General features: G+C 45.3%; 1 protein-coding gene across 24 annotated transcripts in view; it reads right to left on the bottom strand.

Moving 5' to 3' along the window:
- Positions 1-16,773, bottom strand: part of NSMAF (neutral sphingomyelinase activation associated factor) — a 64,021-nt gene that overhangs the window by 35,613 nt on the left and 11,635 nt on the right. For 20 of the 24 annotated variants that reach the window (XM_085022326.1, XM_085022322.1, XM_085022336.1 and 17 more), the window contains 4 exons: positions 9,779-9,868; positions 5,243-5,321; positions 5,079-5,146; positions 4,963-4,999 (listed from right to left, as the gene is read on the bottom strand). In XM_085022326.1, the coding sequence (XP_084878452.1) occupies positions 4,963-4,999; positions 5,079-5,146; positions 5,243-5,321; positions 9,779-9,868 (274 nt within the window). Of the gene's footprint in view, positions 1-4,962; positions 5,000-5,078; positions 5,147-5,242; positions 5,322-9,778; positions 10,120-10,221; positions 10,373-16,773 lie in introns of those variants that run through there. The other 4 variants (XM_085022334.1, XM_085022333.1, XM_085022335.1 and 1 more) reach the window with 2 other exon arrangements.

The following is a 16,773-nucleotide window of genomic DNA, read 5'->3' as shown; positions in this document are numbered from 1 at the left end:
GAAGCTCGACGCTTTGCATCAATCCTAAAGCAATCTGTCTCTGTGTCCCATGACGTCCCCACTCCCACTTGATCACAGAATGATTCATGTGCAAACACCTCAAGGAGCTGGGGCTGTGCAGAGAGCAGAGGCCCTACCGCGCTCGCTTTTTATTTATTTTTTGTCTTTTTGTTGTTGTTGCTATTTCTTGTAAGGACCACTGTTTTAAAAATAAAAGGAAGGAAATTCACCGCGGCATATGGAGGTTCCCAGGCCAGGGGTCCAATCGGAGCTATAGCCACCGGCCTACGCCAGAGCCACAGCAACGCAGGATCCGAGCCGCGTCTGCGACCTACACCACAGCTCACGGCAACGCCGGATCGTTAACCCACTGAGCAAGGGCAGGGACCGAACCCGCAACCTCATGGTTCCTAGTTGGATTCGTTAACCACTGCGCCACGACGGGAACTCCCCGCGCTCGCTTTTTAAAGGTGACGGTGGTGAACTCACGGCAGAGACAGCGCTAGTGATCGCCGCTCCTCTCCACTTCCTTAAACACCCGGAGGTGAACCGAGTGCAGTTGACCTGTGCACAACATGGGTTTAAACTGCACGGGTTCACTTCTATGCGCACTCTTTCCATGTTTTGACCTCGCCCGCGGCCGGGGATCAAAACCCGAGTTACAGCAGTGACACCAGATCCTTAGCCCGCTAAGCCACAGGAGAACTCCATTTTCAATAAATACATTGGGAAGTTGTGGAGATTTGGGGCAATTTGAAAGAAGATGAACTGCAGGGCTTAGAAATACAGAAAAAATTAAAAAAAGGTATGTCACAGTTTCAGTTGGAGTGCAGTGGAAAAGAATGTGACAAGTATCCATGAGGATGCAGGTTCAATCCCTAGCCTCCCTCACTAAGGGTCCGGTGTAGCTGTGAATTGCAGTGTAGGTTGCAGATGAGGCTCAGATCCTGTGTTGCTGTAGCTGTGGTGTAGGCTGGCAGCTGTAGCTCTGATTTGACCCCTAGCCTGGGAACCTCCATATGCCACAGGTGTGGGCCTAAAAAGCAAAAAAATAAAAAGGTAGGTGGTTGAGTCCATAAAACATGTGGACACTAGTCTCTTATCGTTTACAACCACAAAATGTACACAAACCTATCAAAACCCACACACAGACTGGACACGGTGCTCTTCGTGGTTGTGAGACATGTAAACAAACGTGAAGATGCCGCATTAAGTCCCAGCGGCAGAGTAGTGACCACAGTGCACACCGAACGCTGTCACAACTCCAAGGCCACCTCCTGTGCTACTGCGCTGAGGTTAAGTGTCGAGAGGAGCCTCAAAAGGTCGCGTGACGCTGTCCATCTCCGCCTAAGCAGCTGTCTCTACAGCGAATTGTATCTCGGTAATGGTTCTCATCCATTTTTCCTCGTGTTTAGTGTATTACTGTAAACCCTGAATAATACCATGGGACCCACACGAAGTGCCACTGGTGATGCCGGCAGTGCTCCCGAGAAGCAGACAGGGAAGTCGGGATGTTACGAGAAAAGCCTGAATGACGTGGAGGATGGTACCAGAGACAGGTCCACAGCCGCAGTGGCCACCACTTCGAGATACCATGAATCCAGTGTAAGGACCACTGTTTTAAAAATAAAAGGAAGGAAATTCACCAAGCCATCAAGCAGCTACGCAGCAGGCGTGAGAACCTGACACTTTCTGTGAAATACTTTATCTCATATTAAAGATGCACCTTCCATGTAGGTACAAGACAGCTTTAAGAAAGCCGTCCCTAGAGACCAATATGACTGAGGAAAAGCAAAGTCACCATGTGACATCGCCAAGCAAAAGGAAGGTGAGGCCCTAAAGCTGGAGGATGCAATGGAGGCAAATCGCGGCTTGATGGTTTCATCAAGAGGTCTGGTTTCAAAACCGTCAAGGTACCAGCCAACCAAGGGGAGACAGGTCGTCCCGGACGCCCTTAAGAAAACCCTGGGGAGAAAGGACACCAGCCCTGAACAGGCTGAAATCAGACCAAAAAGAATCCCACAGAGGAGCTGCATTCAGTACCACGGGAAGCACCAGGCTTTAAGGCAGGAAGGGGCAGGCGAACGCAGTGGGGTTTAGGACCAGGACTGCCCTTCTCAGTAGAGCTGCTGACACCCCAGCCTTGAAGGGAAAAGATAAGCCCAGCTGCCAGTCTTTCATTTGTACAACAAAAAAGCCTGGACAAGGACAGTTTTTATGGACGAGTTCCATGTTTTGTCCCTGAAGTTGCAAGTGTTTTGCAAGTAAGAGACTGCCTTCCAAAGTTCTCTTGATATTGGACAATTCCCCTGGCCTCCCAGAAGCCCATGAATTCAACACGGGAAGTGTCAAACACAGCCTCTAATTCAGTCTGCGGGTCGGGCCGGGGGCCGCATAAGGAGCTTTAAGGCTCCTCACACGCAGTGCTCCACGGACAGGACTGTGCAGGCCGCAGAAGGGAGCCTCTACAAAGACACTGTGAGACACGGGAAGGAATACACCCTTGAAGATGCCACGGTTATTACAGACAAAGCGTGACTGCCCTAAGATGAAGTCGGTCCACTCCTGCTGGAGCAAACCGTGTCCAGGGGCCGAGCACACATCACAGGACCTACAACAGAGCCCACCAAGGAAATCATGAGCTTGAGATCAGGATACGGCAACAAAAGGCAGAGGGAAACATTAGATCTAGACCCTGGAGAAAGCCCAGAGCTAACAGACCACACCAGAGGTCTTAAGAGAAGACAAGGTGACGGAGATGAGTGCTTCCAACCCAGCCCAGACGACGAGCAAGACGATGCAGAAGCAGCAGAGCCAGGAAAGAAACTAACACAAGACAACCCGGCAGAAGGCTCTGCTTACTAAGGCTGCCTGGACATCTTTTGCAACAGGGACCCTTTGGTGATGCAGGCACTGACGACTACCAATGGTGGGAGGCCTGGACAACAGGACAACATTTTTAGAGAAACAAAGCCAAAAAGCCAGCCAGAAATTATGGTTTTCCATAAAGTTACACTGGGTGTGGCTGCCCCTCTGCCTCCCCTTCACCTCCTCCAGCTCTGTCACCTGTCAGATAGCAGCAACCAATCCCTCTCCCGCTCAACATGAGGACAGACGAGACGAGGATGGAGACTTTACCAAAGAGGATGGGCTACCCTTACACAGGCCAAAGAGGAGTAACATTTAATAATCACCTGTTAGTTTCCTTATTGTTTCCTAACTTTGCTTTTCAAAGAAGTGCATTACTGGACAGCATGCCTATCTAACTGGAGGAACTGCATGTCAGCCTAGCCTAGCATCATAGGTTTTTTTTTTTTTTTTTTTTTTAATATATCATTGGAGTTCCCACTGTGGATTGGCACTATCTCTGTAGCACTGGGATGCGGGTTTGATCCCCAGCACAGTGGGTCAAGGATCTGGCATAGGTTGCAACTGTAGCTCAGATCTGATCCCTGGCCTGGAAACTCCATGTGTCACGCATGGGGCAGCAAAAAAAAAAAAAAAAAAAAAAAAAAAGTCAGTTCCAAGGAATTCCCTGGTGGCCTAGCAGTTAAGGATCCAGCATCATCACTGCTGTGGCACAGGTTCAATCCCTGACCTAAGAACTTCCACGTGCCATGGCCACGGCCACAAATATAAAAACAAAACCAAAGAAAACCCCAAGAACGTGTGATGATGTTTCTAATACTGTATAATGCATCCAATTTAATACTATGTGCCGAAACAGTCTTGTTACAACTCACTGGGTAGGCAGTGTATAGACTGGGCTACTGTAAAGCAACCGTACTGATTACACTAGGCTACGATAAAGCAATCGCACTGCTGCCGCTTCACTATCAATGCATGGATCATTATACTTGCAAATAGATAGGTTTTTTCACATTTCATTTTTGATGCCCAATGTTACTAGTGGCACATCTAATATCTAAACTGTTTTGTATCATAGAAGCCAACACTGATATAGGTCCCCAGTCATAATGCATCTTATAAACAGACAAACTTATAGTAAAGACAGTCCAGTCCTGCATTTTCTCTTCCTTATAATTTCCTTGATAACATTTTTCTCTAGCTTACTTTATTATAAGAAACGAGTATATAACACGTAACATACAATGTGTTAATCAAGCGCTAATGTCATTGGTTAAGACAACAGGAGGCTATTGGTAGTTAAGTACCACATGAATTTTCAACTGTGTGAATTTTAACCCCTGCTTTGCTTCAGGGTCAACTGTGTATGACAGGAGGGAAAAAAAAACATGTTTTAATTTATCACTATACTGCCAGTGTTAAGCACAGCACTGGTCGCGTCAATCTGTACCGAACAAATCTGAGGTGAGTACAAGGTCATGACCCCAAGCATCCACAATTAGATGAGACTGGGCATCCTGAGCTGTCATCACGAGTCAGCCTGGGCCCTGCAATGCTGTTCAGACTTCCCACCTTTAGCTCAACCCACCCCCTGACCCCCCACCCCCCAGAACTTCAGGCTGCAGGAATCACACTTAATAAACACTGCGGATCCCATTAGGAATCACTGCTTTTAAAGCACATTGCTCAATGACTCAATTTTAAAAGCATTTAAACATCTATTCCAGGGATCTTCATTTGATATTTCTACAAGGAATTTCATCACGCTAAAAAAGTTATTGTGTGTATGTAAATATGTGTTTATTTTTCTTCTTAGGGCCACACCCATAGCATATGAAGTTCCCAGGTGAGGGATCGAATAGAAGCTGCAGCTGCTGGCCCATACCACAGCAACACCAGATCTGAGCCACGTCTGCAACCTACACCACAGCTCATAGCAATACCAGATCTTTAACCCACTGAGCAAGGCCAGGGATCAAACCCAAATCCTCATGGATACTAGTCAGGTTCATTACCACTGAGGCACAGTGGGGAACTCCCTGTATTTAAATGTCCACTCAGGTTAGGAAAAAATATTTACTAAGTGCTTCTTACCTGACTGAAAATGAGTGAAATCTCCCCTGATAGTGTCCTAAAATGCAGATAAAAGTCATTAAATATAGAAAATTTTTGAGCAGACATTAAGTTAAACAGTTGTGACAATGACATACTTTGCAAAGTGTCTATTGGCTCCATTTTCTCCATGTTTTCCTATTTTTATACAATCTCTCAAAGGAATCTAAATAAAATTGAGAGAAAAATATTAATGAAAATAAGCCAAGGTAAAACACATAAAAAGTAGGGCTGTTTCTTTTCGCATTGAAAATGCATTTACCTTAATTATGGGCTGGGATATTGCATCCGGTTCAAAAATCACTGACTTTGAACATATTTTTAAGGAGCCTCTGATTTTCCTAGAGATGAAAGTTCAAAGAGTTATTAACAAATATAAAAGTCACAAAAGAATAATACATTTTAACTAGAATGCAGATGATTAAAGCATCAACTAATAAAAGATCAAAGAAACGGGTATGAAAAGGAAAATTGTTTTACTGTATTTTCCAACTATCTCCACCTCCCTAGAGGTTAAAGAATCTGCGTGTGTTGCAACATGGTTTCACTGGCTGAGCACTGTCCCGTGTGTTTTATTTCTGCTACTACATTTGGTCCTCAGAACTGCTCTGAAAGCGAAACAATTTTCTGATCCTTAAACATCGATTCCAGCCTGTCTGTGGTCAATTCTTTTGACTTTTAATTTCATCTTAAAGAGCCCTTCAGAAGGCAACACTAAATATCTAAAAATGATTAGAGAAGGGATTTTTCTAATCATTGTGGAAAAATAAGTTGGAATTTAGCAGATAAAATGCTTTTACCGGCTGAGTCTGGGGTATGTAGGAATTCAGGGGAAAACTACTTCTCGGATACTAAGCAAGTCTAAAGATCTGCCTACTGCTGTCACGTCACATCGATCAGTTATCCTCCTTTCCTGGGACGTTTACGGGGCTCTCCAGTAAGTTCTGGGGCAGTGGAGGGGGCTGCCTGAGCGCGTTACAGGCCAGTGTGCACCCCATGCCTGAAGCTAATAAACATCGATACATCTTGTCTTGTATTGACGGGATGACTTCTATCAACCATCAAACCAAGGCAATAACTATGTCTTCAGAACACAGGTTAAGGAATGCTGAAACATTACCTTATAAAAAAGTTGCCCTACGATGAGTTTCCAAGGCACATTTTGTCTACAAGTACAGAACTCCAAGGATCTCATGTTTCTGAAAACCACCTGTAGACCCTGGGGCGATTTCTCTCGCTGCTGCCCCGTGTCCTTACTCTGCCCATCCCAGGGGCCTCTTCCCTGAAGCAATGATTTTCTTCTACTCTAGCAAGTCCTACCTGCTCTCTGGCCCTGTGCCCCTTTGCCGGTCAAGTCCTCCTCTTCCAGAGGAATCTCACCCCCTTCCTGGACCACAGGATTAAGGCCCACCTCTGTGCACGTCCACGCGCAACGAGGGGATGGGAAGGCACGTCACACCGAAGGTGACAATGTGGTCTGCAAGTCTTCCTCAGAGGATCTTTATCTTTTTTAGGATTATTAAACGTTTTAAGTATTTGGATTTAAAAAATATAATTGCTGTTGCAATATGTTCAGTATATTTAATCTGTATGAAATTATTCAACAGTCAGGACCAAAGTAATTACTACCACTGGGGTTTACTTAACGTTTTATTACTTTTTTTTCCCTTTTATAGCTGGACCTGGAGAATAGAGAAGTTCCCAGGCTAGGGGTGGAATTGGAGCTGCAGCTGTGGACCTACGCCACAGCCACAGCCATGTGGGATCTGAGCCGCATGCATCTGCGACCTACCCCACAGCTCGTGGCAATGCTGGATCCTTCACCCACTGAGTGAGGCCAGGGACCGAACCTACATCTGTGTGCAGGCTATACTGGATCCTTAACCTGCTGAGCCACAATGGGAACTCCCTCAAAAGGATTTTTTTGTGTGTGTGTCTTTTTGCCTTTTCTAGGGCTGCTCCCGCGGCACATGGAGGTTCCCAGGCTAGGGGTCGAATTGGAGCTGCAGCTGCGGGCCTACGCCAGAGCCACAGCCATGTGGGATCCGAGCCATGTCTGTGACCTCCACCACAGCTCACGGCAACGCTGGATCCTTAACCCACTGAGCAAGGCCAGGGATCAAACCTGAAACCTCATGGTTCCTAGTTGGATTCGTTAACCACTGCACCACTACGGGAACTCCAGGATCTTTTAAATGTTGATTTTATCTTTTTTCCATGTTCCTAACAGATCCAGTTACCTAATAATAATTAGGTACTTTTATGGAAACTTAAATACAGATAGAAAACTCCCAAGTATCAATCACAATTGCAAACAATTGTTCGCATGTAGTCATTCTTCTTTTGTGACCAACACCCCAGAATCGCGCTGGGTTTTAGGGAAAATCCTGGACATCATGTACTTCCATCTGGTCCTACTTCAACATGCATCTCTTTTCAACAAATGACCTACCATAATCACATCTACAAAAATTCCTTAATGTTATCAATATACAGCCATTGTTCAAATTTTTCTATTTCCTACATGTCTCTCTAGGGTTGGTTTGCTCAAATTGAAACCAAAGTCCATACCACACTTCATTTGATAGGTCTTCCTTCTCAAGCTGAAGCATCTTCATTCTCCCACCCGATGCACTCTGATAAATGCCTCCCTGTGGTTTTCCTCCATCCCATTTCCTTTACGAGATCGCTAAGGTGAAAAGACCTGACCAGATCCTGGGTTGATTTTTCTGATGAGAATATGTCAGAGGCAGCGCACCTCTGCTGCCCTCCTATGGGGAGACCCCGGGGGTCCCTCCTTATACAGAATATACAGAATCATCAGCTTTACACCTGCTGGCTTAGCAGACACCAAAGCTCCTGTCCAGGTCACGGGTTGGTAAACTTCTATAAAGAGCCAGAGAGTAAATATTTTCAACTTTGTGGACATCGTGGTCTCTGACAACCATTCGATCCTGTTGTAGCAGGAAAGCAACCTCACAAAATGTCAACAAGTGGGTGTGGCTGTGCTCCAACACCACTCTCTTCACAAAAAACAAAGGACAGGCCAGATGAGATTGTAGTCTGCCAGCCCTTGAGGCAGACCCATCATCCATGAGGGACTGAAAGTTGCTTCACCCTGTGTTTGTCACCTAGAATTGTCATCTAAGAGCAGCTTTCCTTACTTGCCATCTGGTTACCCTGAAGGACAATCTGTCCAAGGAAAGAAGGAAAAATGCTTGATTCATTCTTTTTTGATGTTCGATCGGTCTCATTTTTTGCCCAAATCTCCGGAGTGGCCACATGCCCTTTTCATTCTGTGTGTGGTCATGTTTTATACTTTCCTGACTGGTCAGTATGACATGAAGTTCCAGACTCACCTCATACACCTCCCGACCCAACTCACACTCAGCACCTCCCCAAAAAGCCTGATTCCTCTGAGCAGGTAGTGGTGCTCAGGGTGGCAATTGCTACCGACTTGTCTCTAGGCCTTTTTAGAGGGCAGAGCTACCAAACACTTTTCTTGGCCTTGTTTGCAGCCTACGGAAGTTCTAGGGCCGGGGAGTAAACCGTGCCACAGCAGTGACCCAAGACACTGTAGTAACAATGCTGATCTTTAACCTGCTATGCCACAAGGAAACTTCCAAAATACCTTCTCTTAAAAAAGCATAAGGAGGGAGATCCCACTGTGGCTCAGTGGGTTAAGAACCCCACATTGTGGCTGTTGAGGATGAGGGTTCGATCCCTAAGCTTGCTCAGTGGGTTAAGGATCTGGTGTTGCTGTGAGCTGTGATGTAGTTCGAAGACATGGCCTGGACCACACATCGCCGTGGCTGTGGTGTAGGTCAGTAGCTACAGCTCTGATTCGACTCCCCCTAGCCTGGGAACCTCAATATGCCATGGGTGCAGCCCTAAAAAGAAAAAAAAGTTTATCTAATATCAAATCATGTTCTAAGCTGTAGCAGTGGTTAGGTGACACACCAAAGGAAATGAATACTAGATACATTTTTGCTGAGACAGGCTTACGTTGGTTAATTCAAGGTTGACATTTTAAACCCAAAAAAACCTCTCCATTAGATACTTTTGCTGACAGCTTTCAACAAGTATGACCAAAGAAATAGAACTGTTTACAATAAGTCGTAGTTAAAATACAAACAGGACTGATTTTGCTCTCTTCTAGCTCAAATCAAATTGTTTCCTTCAAAGGACTGATTTTTATACCATGCAAGCTGATAATATTACTTTATAACAATAATCATCCAAATGACTAAGTATAAATACGAAAGGGATGCAAGAAGAAAATCCATGGCATAAAATCAGAGTCCTACCCAGCTGATTTAAGATACTAGACACCTGTCACCTAAGAATTAGTACACGCTTAGTTTTGAAAAAAATTGGAAGTTATGACAGCAAGACAGAAACCCCTTTCTTCTCATTACTTTCCCAATACAAAAGGGGAAAAAATCTATATGATCATACATTTCATTTTAAATATATCAGACAGGGTATCAATATCAAACCCAACTAGGATCCATGAGGATGCAGGTTCAATCCCTGGCCTCGCTCAGTGGGTTAAGGATCCGGTGTTGCCATGAGCTGTGGTGTAGGTTGTAGACATGGCTCAGATCCAGCGTTGCTGTGGCTATGGTGTAGGCCAGCAGATGTAGCTCCAATTAGACCACTAGGCCTGGGAACCTCCACATACCACAGGCATGGCCCTAAAATAGCAAAAACAAAAAAACAAAAAAAAGTAAAATAAAAAAGTTAAAATATCCAATAGCAAAGTCAGTAAGTCCAGAGACCCCACCAACTCCCTTACCTTTCACTCTGACTGCCCTTGTGTTGAATATGATTAGCTGAGTGCTGTTCAAAGTAGTATTCCTCCAAGTTAAGCAGGAGCAAGGAAAACCTGAATTTGGAAAAAGACAAACCAACATGAGGTTTTAAATACAAGAAAGCAGAATGTTTCACATGTGTTCCCAAATTTCTAACCATTAAATCAACACATACTTATGTGTCAGGTACTCATCCAGAGAGATGTGCCCAGATATGCCAAAACATAAATCAATTGTTTACCAGGTGGGTTCACTACTCCCTTAAACTCCAAATTTCATGAAATGAGACTGACTCTTGCTCAAACGAAGCCCAGAGCTCTCCCACCTATGGGGTTTCTTTCCATCCTTTGTTTCCTAGGATTTCACACCTGGCTTTCCCACCACACACCCGGTCCAAGGTCGGGTGAGTTTCTCTTGCTACTCTCACTAGACCAGATGCCTCTGCCAGGCAGATCTTCAGCTATTCCCCCATCTAAATGCTTTGTACACAGTGGGTGTTTTGAAGATAAAAATAGGTTACATGAACTGAATGAGCCCGAAATAAAGTTTTCAATGCTTTAACCTTTTAAAAACAAAAATAGAAGTTTTTTTTCCCCCCTTTTTAAACTTTTTTTTTTTTTTAAACACAAAAAGTATCAATTTAGTTGCATGGCCACAGAAACAAATACATGGCAAAGAACAGCTGTTTTGCTCGTCTGGGGGTAAGGACCAGGAAACATCCACGGCACAGGCACATCCAGCATCACGGGGAAACATTTTCACAAAGCGTTTCACGTGGCACTTGTAATGGGTCTTGAAGTTCTGCTGTACTGGAGGAAGGGATCTCGACTAAACACAGCAGAAGGAACATGTTTATTTCTGCTCCCTTCAGAAACAACACTGAAATGGAAACAAGTATTTTCTAAGTAGCAAAACCCACCAACTAAAAAAAAAACTGGAAGGACATAAACAGCTATCAAATTTGTGAGAAATGGCAAGCAGACACAGGAGGAACAGCAGATGCCCCAGAAGGTACCAGTCAGGAGAAAACCTGCTGAGCCCCGGGACTTCCAGGAAGCTCCACGACCAAGAGGGCAGGGCACCAACATCACGTACCAAGAGGACAGGGACAGGGCTGGGGTGTGGCTGAAAGTCTGAATGAGGCCAGTGGTCAGATTCCTCCCGGCTGCTTCTCCCCACACTATTTCAATACAGAAATTAAATGAGAGGCTCCAAACTAGACCCCAAGGCGGTGGCTAGCAGGGCTATGGCATGAAAAGCAGGTGATTAAGCAGAAAGCAGGAAGTCATCTAACACTCCAAGCATCAGCCTGGTGGATTATTTCTGGAAAAAACGCAACAGCCCTAGAGAAAGACCTAGGGATGCTAGCATTTCAAAGAACCTCCTACATTATCCCGCGGGGAGGCTCAGCAGGAAAGGCTGCCCACAGTGACACAGACTCACACGCTTCACACCTGAAGATGAACAGACACCAAGATCACCAGCCTCTCACACGAAGGAAAAAAGACCAAACAAGCAGAACACAACCGGAAGGACCTGAGACAATGCAAAGGTCAGAAGCAAAGGTCAGAAGACTATATCCTTAACAAGGAAGAAGTTCTATCTGTGAAATAAGATACAGTTCACTTAAAATTGAATCAACAGAAAGAAAACCCATAGAATGACAACAGGAACCAGCTTTATCATAATAGGCAACACTTCTTCTGAGTTTTTGGGGGGGGGCTGTGCCCACGACATATGGAGGTTCCCAGACTGGGGGTTGAATCAGAGCTACCGCCACCGGCCACAGCCACGTGGGATCCAAGCCGCACCTGCCAGCCTATACCACAGCTCGTGGCAACGCTGGATCCTAACCCCAGAGTGAGGCCAGGGATGGAACCCACATCCTCATGGACACTAGCTGGGTTCTTAACCCACTGAGCCACAACAGGAACTCCCACAATAGGCAACTCTTATTGGCCTGTTCTACATTTTAAATTCCAGGAACAAGAATTAGTCACAGGCTAAACTGCCAGAGCTCAACATAAAACACTCATGATTAATACTTACTCTGAATTTCAATACAATCACAAGGGTTAGGACTGCGAGAAACAGTCCTTTGATGATGCAGCAGATGATTTCTAAGAAGGTGTAAGTCAGAGAGATGCTTACTAAGTACCCTGCCCCTTACTTTTCGCTCTTAATAAGCTGAAACCCTTTGCTTGGGCTGGAGCTGGGCAACCCTTCCTCCCATCTCCACACTCCTCCTCCTAGGAGTAAAGTAACTATCTGTCAACATGACAAAGGCATACTTTTATTGCTGTGAAACACAAGCAGCCTTCATAAACAACCAGGTCTTCCATATAGTTATTAAAATATAATCCTATCTTTAATATTCTTACAATGTCCATACCACCCAAAGTGATCTACAGGTTCAATGTAATCCCTACCAAAATCTCACTAGGCATTTATTGTAGAAATAGGAAAAAAATCCTAAAGTTGGAGTTCCTGGCATGGCGCAGTGGTTAACGAATCTGACTAGGAACCATGAGGTTGTGGGTTCGATCCCTGGCCTTGCTCAGTGGGTTAAGGGTCTGGCGTTGCTGTGAGCTATGGTGTGGGCCGCAGACACGGCTCGGATCCTGTGTGGCTGTGGCTCTGGCATAGGCCGGTGGCTATGGCTCTGATTAGACCTCTAGCCTGGGAACCTCCATATGCCGTGGGAGTGGCCCTAGAAAAGGCCAAAAAAGCAAAAAAAAAAAAAAAAAAATCCTAAAGTCCACATGGAATCAGATACCCAAAACAGAGAAAGAGAAAGCTGGAAGCCTGACAGCTCCGAGCCTCAAAAGATACTGCAATCACAGTATTAGCACAGCATAAAGACAGACATAAGACCAATGGAATGGAAAGCTCAGAAATAAACTTCTATCAATGGATCTTTGACATGATATAGATATAACCAACTATTCAAAGCCAAAGGATTAAGAAACTTTTTTCTTTTCACTGAAGTGTTCAGTTATACCTGTTTTAAAATTTTTATAAGTAAAAATTGTTACAATAAAGTCTCAGTATCCTATGGAGCAAAAGGTTCCACGCTTTCAAGATACTTAAACACGTCTATAATCTGATTATCTCACTCACTAGTGTTATACCAGAGTGTGCGTTATTTCTTGAGGAGACTCTTGGCCCTGCTCCCGCGCATTCCTCAGCTAGACCCATCTTTACAGAGGTGTAGGGGCATTCTCCTGAGATAAAGTGATTCCCTCCTCGATTTAACTTTCCTAAAACAGGTGCTTCCCCATCCTGCTGTCACCTAAACTTGAAAGCATACTGTTCAACGCGGAACCAACGAAAGAAACAAGTTCGCTCCGGGCGGCCCCCAGAGTGACCCCGAACTCACGGCCACTCAACAATGACACAGAGAGCGGAGCCAGTCGACGCGCTAGTCCATCCCTTCTCCGGGGTGCAGATGTGAACCAGGCTTCCCTGGACTGAGGAGGATGGAGACACGGGAGGGTGGCGGGGCACCTTCGAGATGCACACGTGGCAGAGAACAGGGCATCACCTGTTTGCATCTCTACTCTGAATAACACTCCCCTTAGGATAAGCCAGGCTGCCCCCCCCCACACTACACCTAGAGAGTTTATAAATCAGGCATCATCGTAAGTTCTTAAAATGGCCTCTGAAACAAGGAGTGAGGTTAAGAAAACGTTGAACAGACAAGGCCAAGAACACAGTCCTGTGACCCTGGCAGAAGAGCTCCCCCAGTCATACATTGACAGCAACCTCAGAACAGTCAAATCAACCTTACTCCACCCAACTCTTACGAACATCAGTTTCTCCTCAATTCTGCCATTAAGACATCACAAAAACAATTATTCTCTGCCAAAGTTCAGCTGAACCAAATCTACTGCATTTCCTAACCTACCAGTTGGAACGCTGTCCTAAGAGGTAAGGTCGGCATTAGAGGGACTTCAAAATGAATTCCTTCTAGAGACTGGTGACAACTTCCTCTTTCAATGATTTAAATCATCTGCCTGACCTAGAATTAGCACTAAACCTATGTATGCACTATGCTCTTCCGTTATGGTTCAAAGTCCCTAGACCACTGAAGTATGCCACCTGGTTCCAGACTCAAACTCTCCTAGGAGTTCATGCCAGGAGACCTCGGCACACAGGTGCCTTTTGCACCCGCACCCATCTTTGGAGAGACTAGCCTGTCCCTTTCACTCTGATGGCATCATTAACCATACAAAATCAGAGCCACTTTCTCTTATCGATTTTACACTACTGGGCTAGGACCCAGGCAGCAGCCTGGTTTTAAACACAACTTTAGAAGTATTTAAAAGAAAGCAAAAACTTTTTGGGGGGAGTTCCCATCATGGCTCACTGGAAACAAATCTGACTAGCATCTATGAGGATGCAGGTTCGATCCCTGGCCTTGATCAGTGAGGATAAGGATCTGGCATTGCCATGAGCTGTGGTGTAGGTCACAGACACAGCTCAGATCTGGCATGACTGAGGCGTAGGCCAATGGCTACAGCTCCAATTCTAACCCCTCACCTGGAAGCCTCCATATGCTGTGGCACGGGGGGGTGGGGGCTACGAAGACAAACTTTTGGAAAAAAAAATTTTTTTGGCTGCATCTGCATTATATGGAAGTTCCCAGGCCAGGGATGGAACCCATGCACAGCAGTGGCAATGCCAGATCCTTAACCTGTTGAGCCACAGGGGAACTCCAAAAAAAGCCTTTTTTTTAAAAAAATATCTGTAGCTTTTTAAAGCCACCACTCATCTAGGGTGCTAACTTTCTTGATGCATGACTTAAGGACTGTGACATCCTCTTAATCTGTCCTTGGCTGTTGCCCTATTGATTTTTAATTATAAGCTCAGAGGAACATTACCTGTACATCGGTCCACGTTTGCTTGTCTGATTTTCTGTAACACTTCAAAGGCCATTTGGATTGGATGTTTTGACTTACATTTTTAACAGTCTAACACACTTCCTGAGTCAACCATCTTTTCAGAACTGTCCTTTCTTGAAACTTAAATACATGCCTTCTGAAAACCTTAGATTCCTTGCAGGACAGAATCCTTCTTAGTCCCCTTGGGCTTCAGCAATAAAACACTTGATATTATTGCCTTTTCTGAAAGCCTCCATCATTGCTGTGTGGTTAATTAATCTCTTTCATATTCAGAATCGTATCAAGTTCTCCACCTCTCTGCCTTAAGATATTTTAAAACTTCAATAAGGGAACTCAAGAAGGGTAATTTGATCTCATCAAGCACTGGTGACGCCAGGTCATGTTCTGAATTGCCATGTCCTGTTTTCAAGCTACATCAGGTATACAGCTGCCATTTTTCCACCCACTGAGGTGGCCTGTAAGAAGTGAGCGTGATTCTCTTCTCTGTTCCTCTTTCCAAACTGTCCGGGTTTTTCCATCTGGCTCATGGATTTCCCTGCAGATGCAGAGCCTGATATTCAGAGTCCACTGCCTCACCTCCTAATGGGCTCTTCCATCTGAGTAGGTCTGCAGCCTTCCAGCACTGAGTCCAGTCTTGAGCTCCTAACAAGCTTCAGTGACACCCAAGACACCATCAATCCCGTTCAGCACCCAATTTGACATTACCCACGCTCTATGCACTTGCACAGACACATCTGCGTGACTACATGTTATTTCTAGTCTCTGAGCCAATTGTTTTCTCAGGTAAATGACTGGCCCCTCCTCCCCTGAACAACATTTCAAGGTCCTCGTCCTCCAGTGTAACAACTTTCCCCTCTGACTATGGGAGATGCAGTGATTTCCTGGCCAAGACATTTCAAGAAGTCAAGAGCCCTTTCATTGACACCCTCCACGAAGCCAGTGTTCCTAAGTCTCGACTGCCTGTGAGAACAAATGGCAAAGGTATCACCTAAGCCCTTCCATATCCTCACCAAGGGCCACAGCCCTAAGAGAGATGGAGCCTTCTCTAGCCCATCAAGAAGATAAAGGTGGGGAACTTCCCACTGTGGCATAGTGGAAATGAATCTCACTAGGAACCATGAGGTTGCAGGTTTGATCCCTGGCCTCGCTCAGTGGGTTAAGGATCTGGCATTGCTGTGAGCTGTGGTGTAGGTCACAGATGCAGCTTGGATCTGGTGCAGCTGAGGCACAGGCCAGCAGCTGTAGCTCCAAATTGACCACTAGCCTAGGAAACCTCCATATGCCATGAGTGCGGCCCTAAAAAGCCAAAAAAAAAAAAAAAAAAAAGGTGGAAGATAGTTTAAAGAAATAATAATCTAGATGAAGCCTTAATTAGTGTTATCTATGACAGTGCTTCTCAAGCCTGAATCATCCAACGTTCCTGTTAAAAGGCAGAATCTGATGCTGCAGACCTGGAAGGAGCCTGGGATTCTGCATTTTCAAACAAGTTCCCAGGCAGGGCTGAAGCGAAGCCCAGGGACCACAGAGTAACAAGGTTCAAATGTCCAGGGAAACCTGGAGCATTCCTGAATCACTCAGTTTCAGAGCTCCCGTAAGAATACGTATCACCCTAGGATTTAAAGTGGAAGCAGCAGTGCTGAGGCTGCAAAGGGCCTGGACTGGATCCGAGAACCCTGCTCTGACCTTCGAGCAGCCCAATCTGGGCTATTGGACTTTCCTCAGGCCTCCAACTATAAAGTGAAGGGTGGAAATATAGATTACCTCAAAAGTCCTTTCTCAATCAGTGGGTTTACAGATTAAATAAACCTCAGCTTAAAGAAAGCAGCAGGGATTCCACTTCACGGAATGGATTATGTATTACGGCAGGTTAGCTGTCCAAAAACAGTTTCCATACAGATCCTCTAAGATTGCTGAATTACTAAACACTTTAAATACTGGCTGACGCGATGGAAAAGCAAGGGCAAGTCTTAGACACGGAGCAGTTTCCCAGTTTAGCAGAGGGGCCACCATGGAGGGTGGGGGAGGGGGGAGGAGAGCCAGGGTCCCCCAGTGACTCTTGGAGGGTAGAAAACAAA

The sequence above is a fragment of the Sus scrofa genome, chromosome 4 (genome assembly GCF_054392235.1).
Source record: "Sus scrofa isolate SSC_HxYL_T2T_F1_AM1 chromosome 4, Sscrofa_HxYL_maternal_Yorkshire_Landrace_v2.0, whole genome shotgun sequence".
Lineage (NCBI taxonomy): Eukaryota > Metazoa > Chordata > Mammalia > Artiodactyla > Suidae > Sus > Sus scrofa.
The sequence above is the reverse complement of the archived record's forward strand: the minus strand, read 5'-3'. Positions and strand labels throughout refer to the sequence as shown.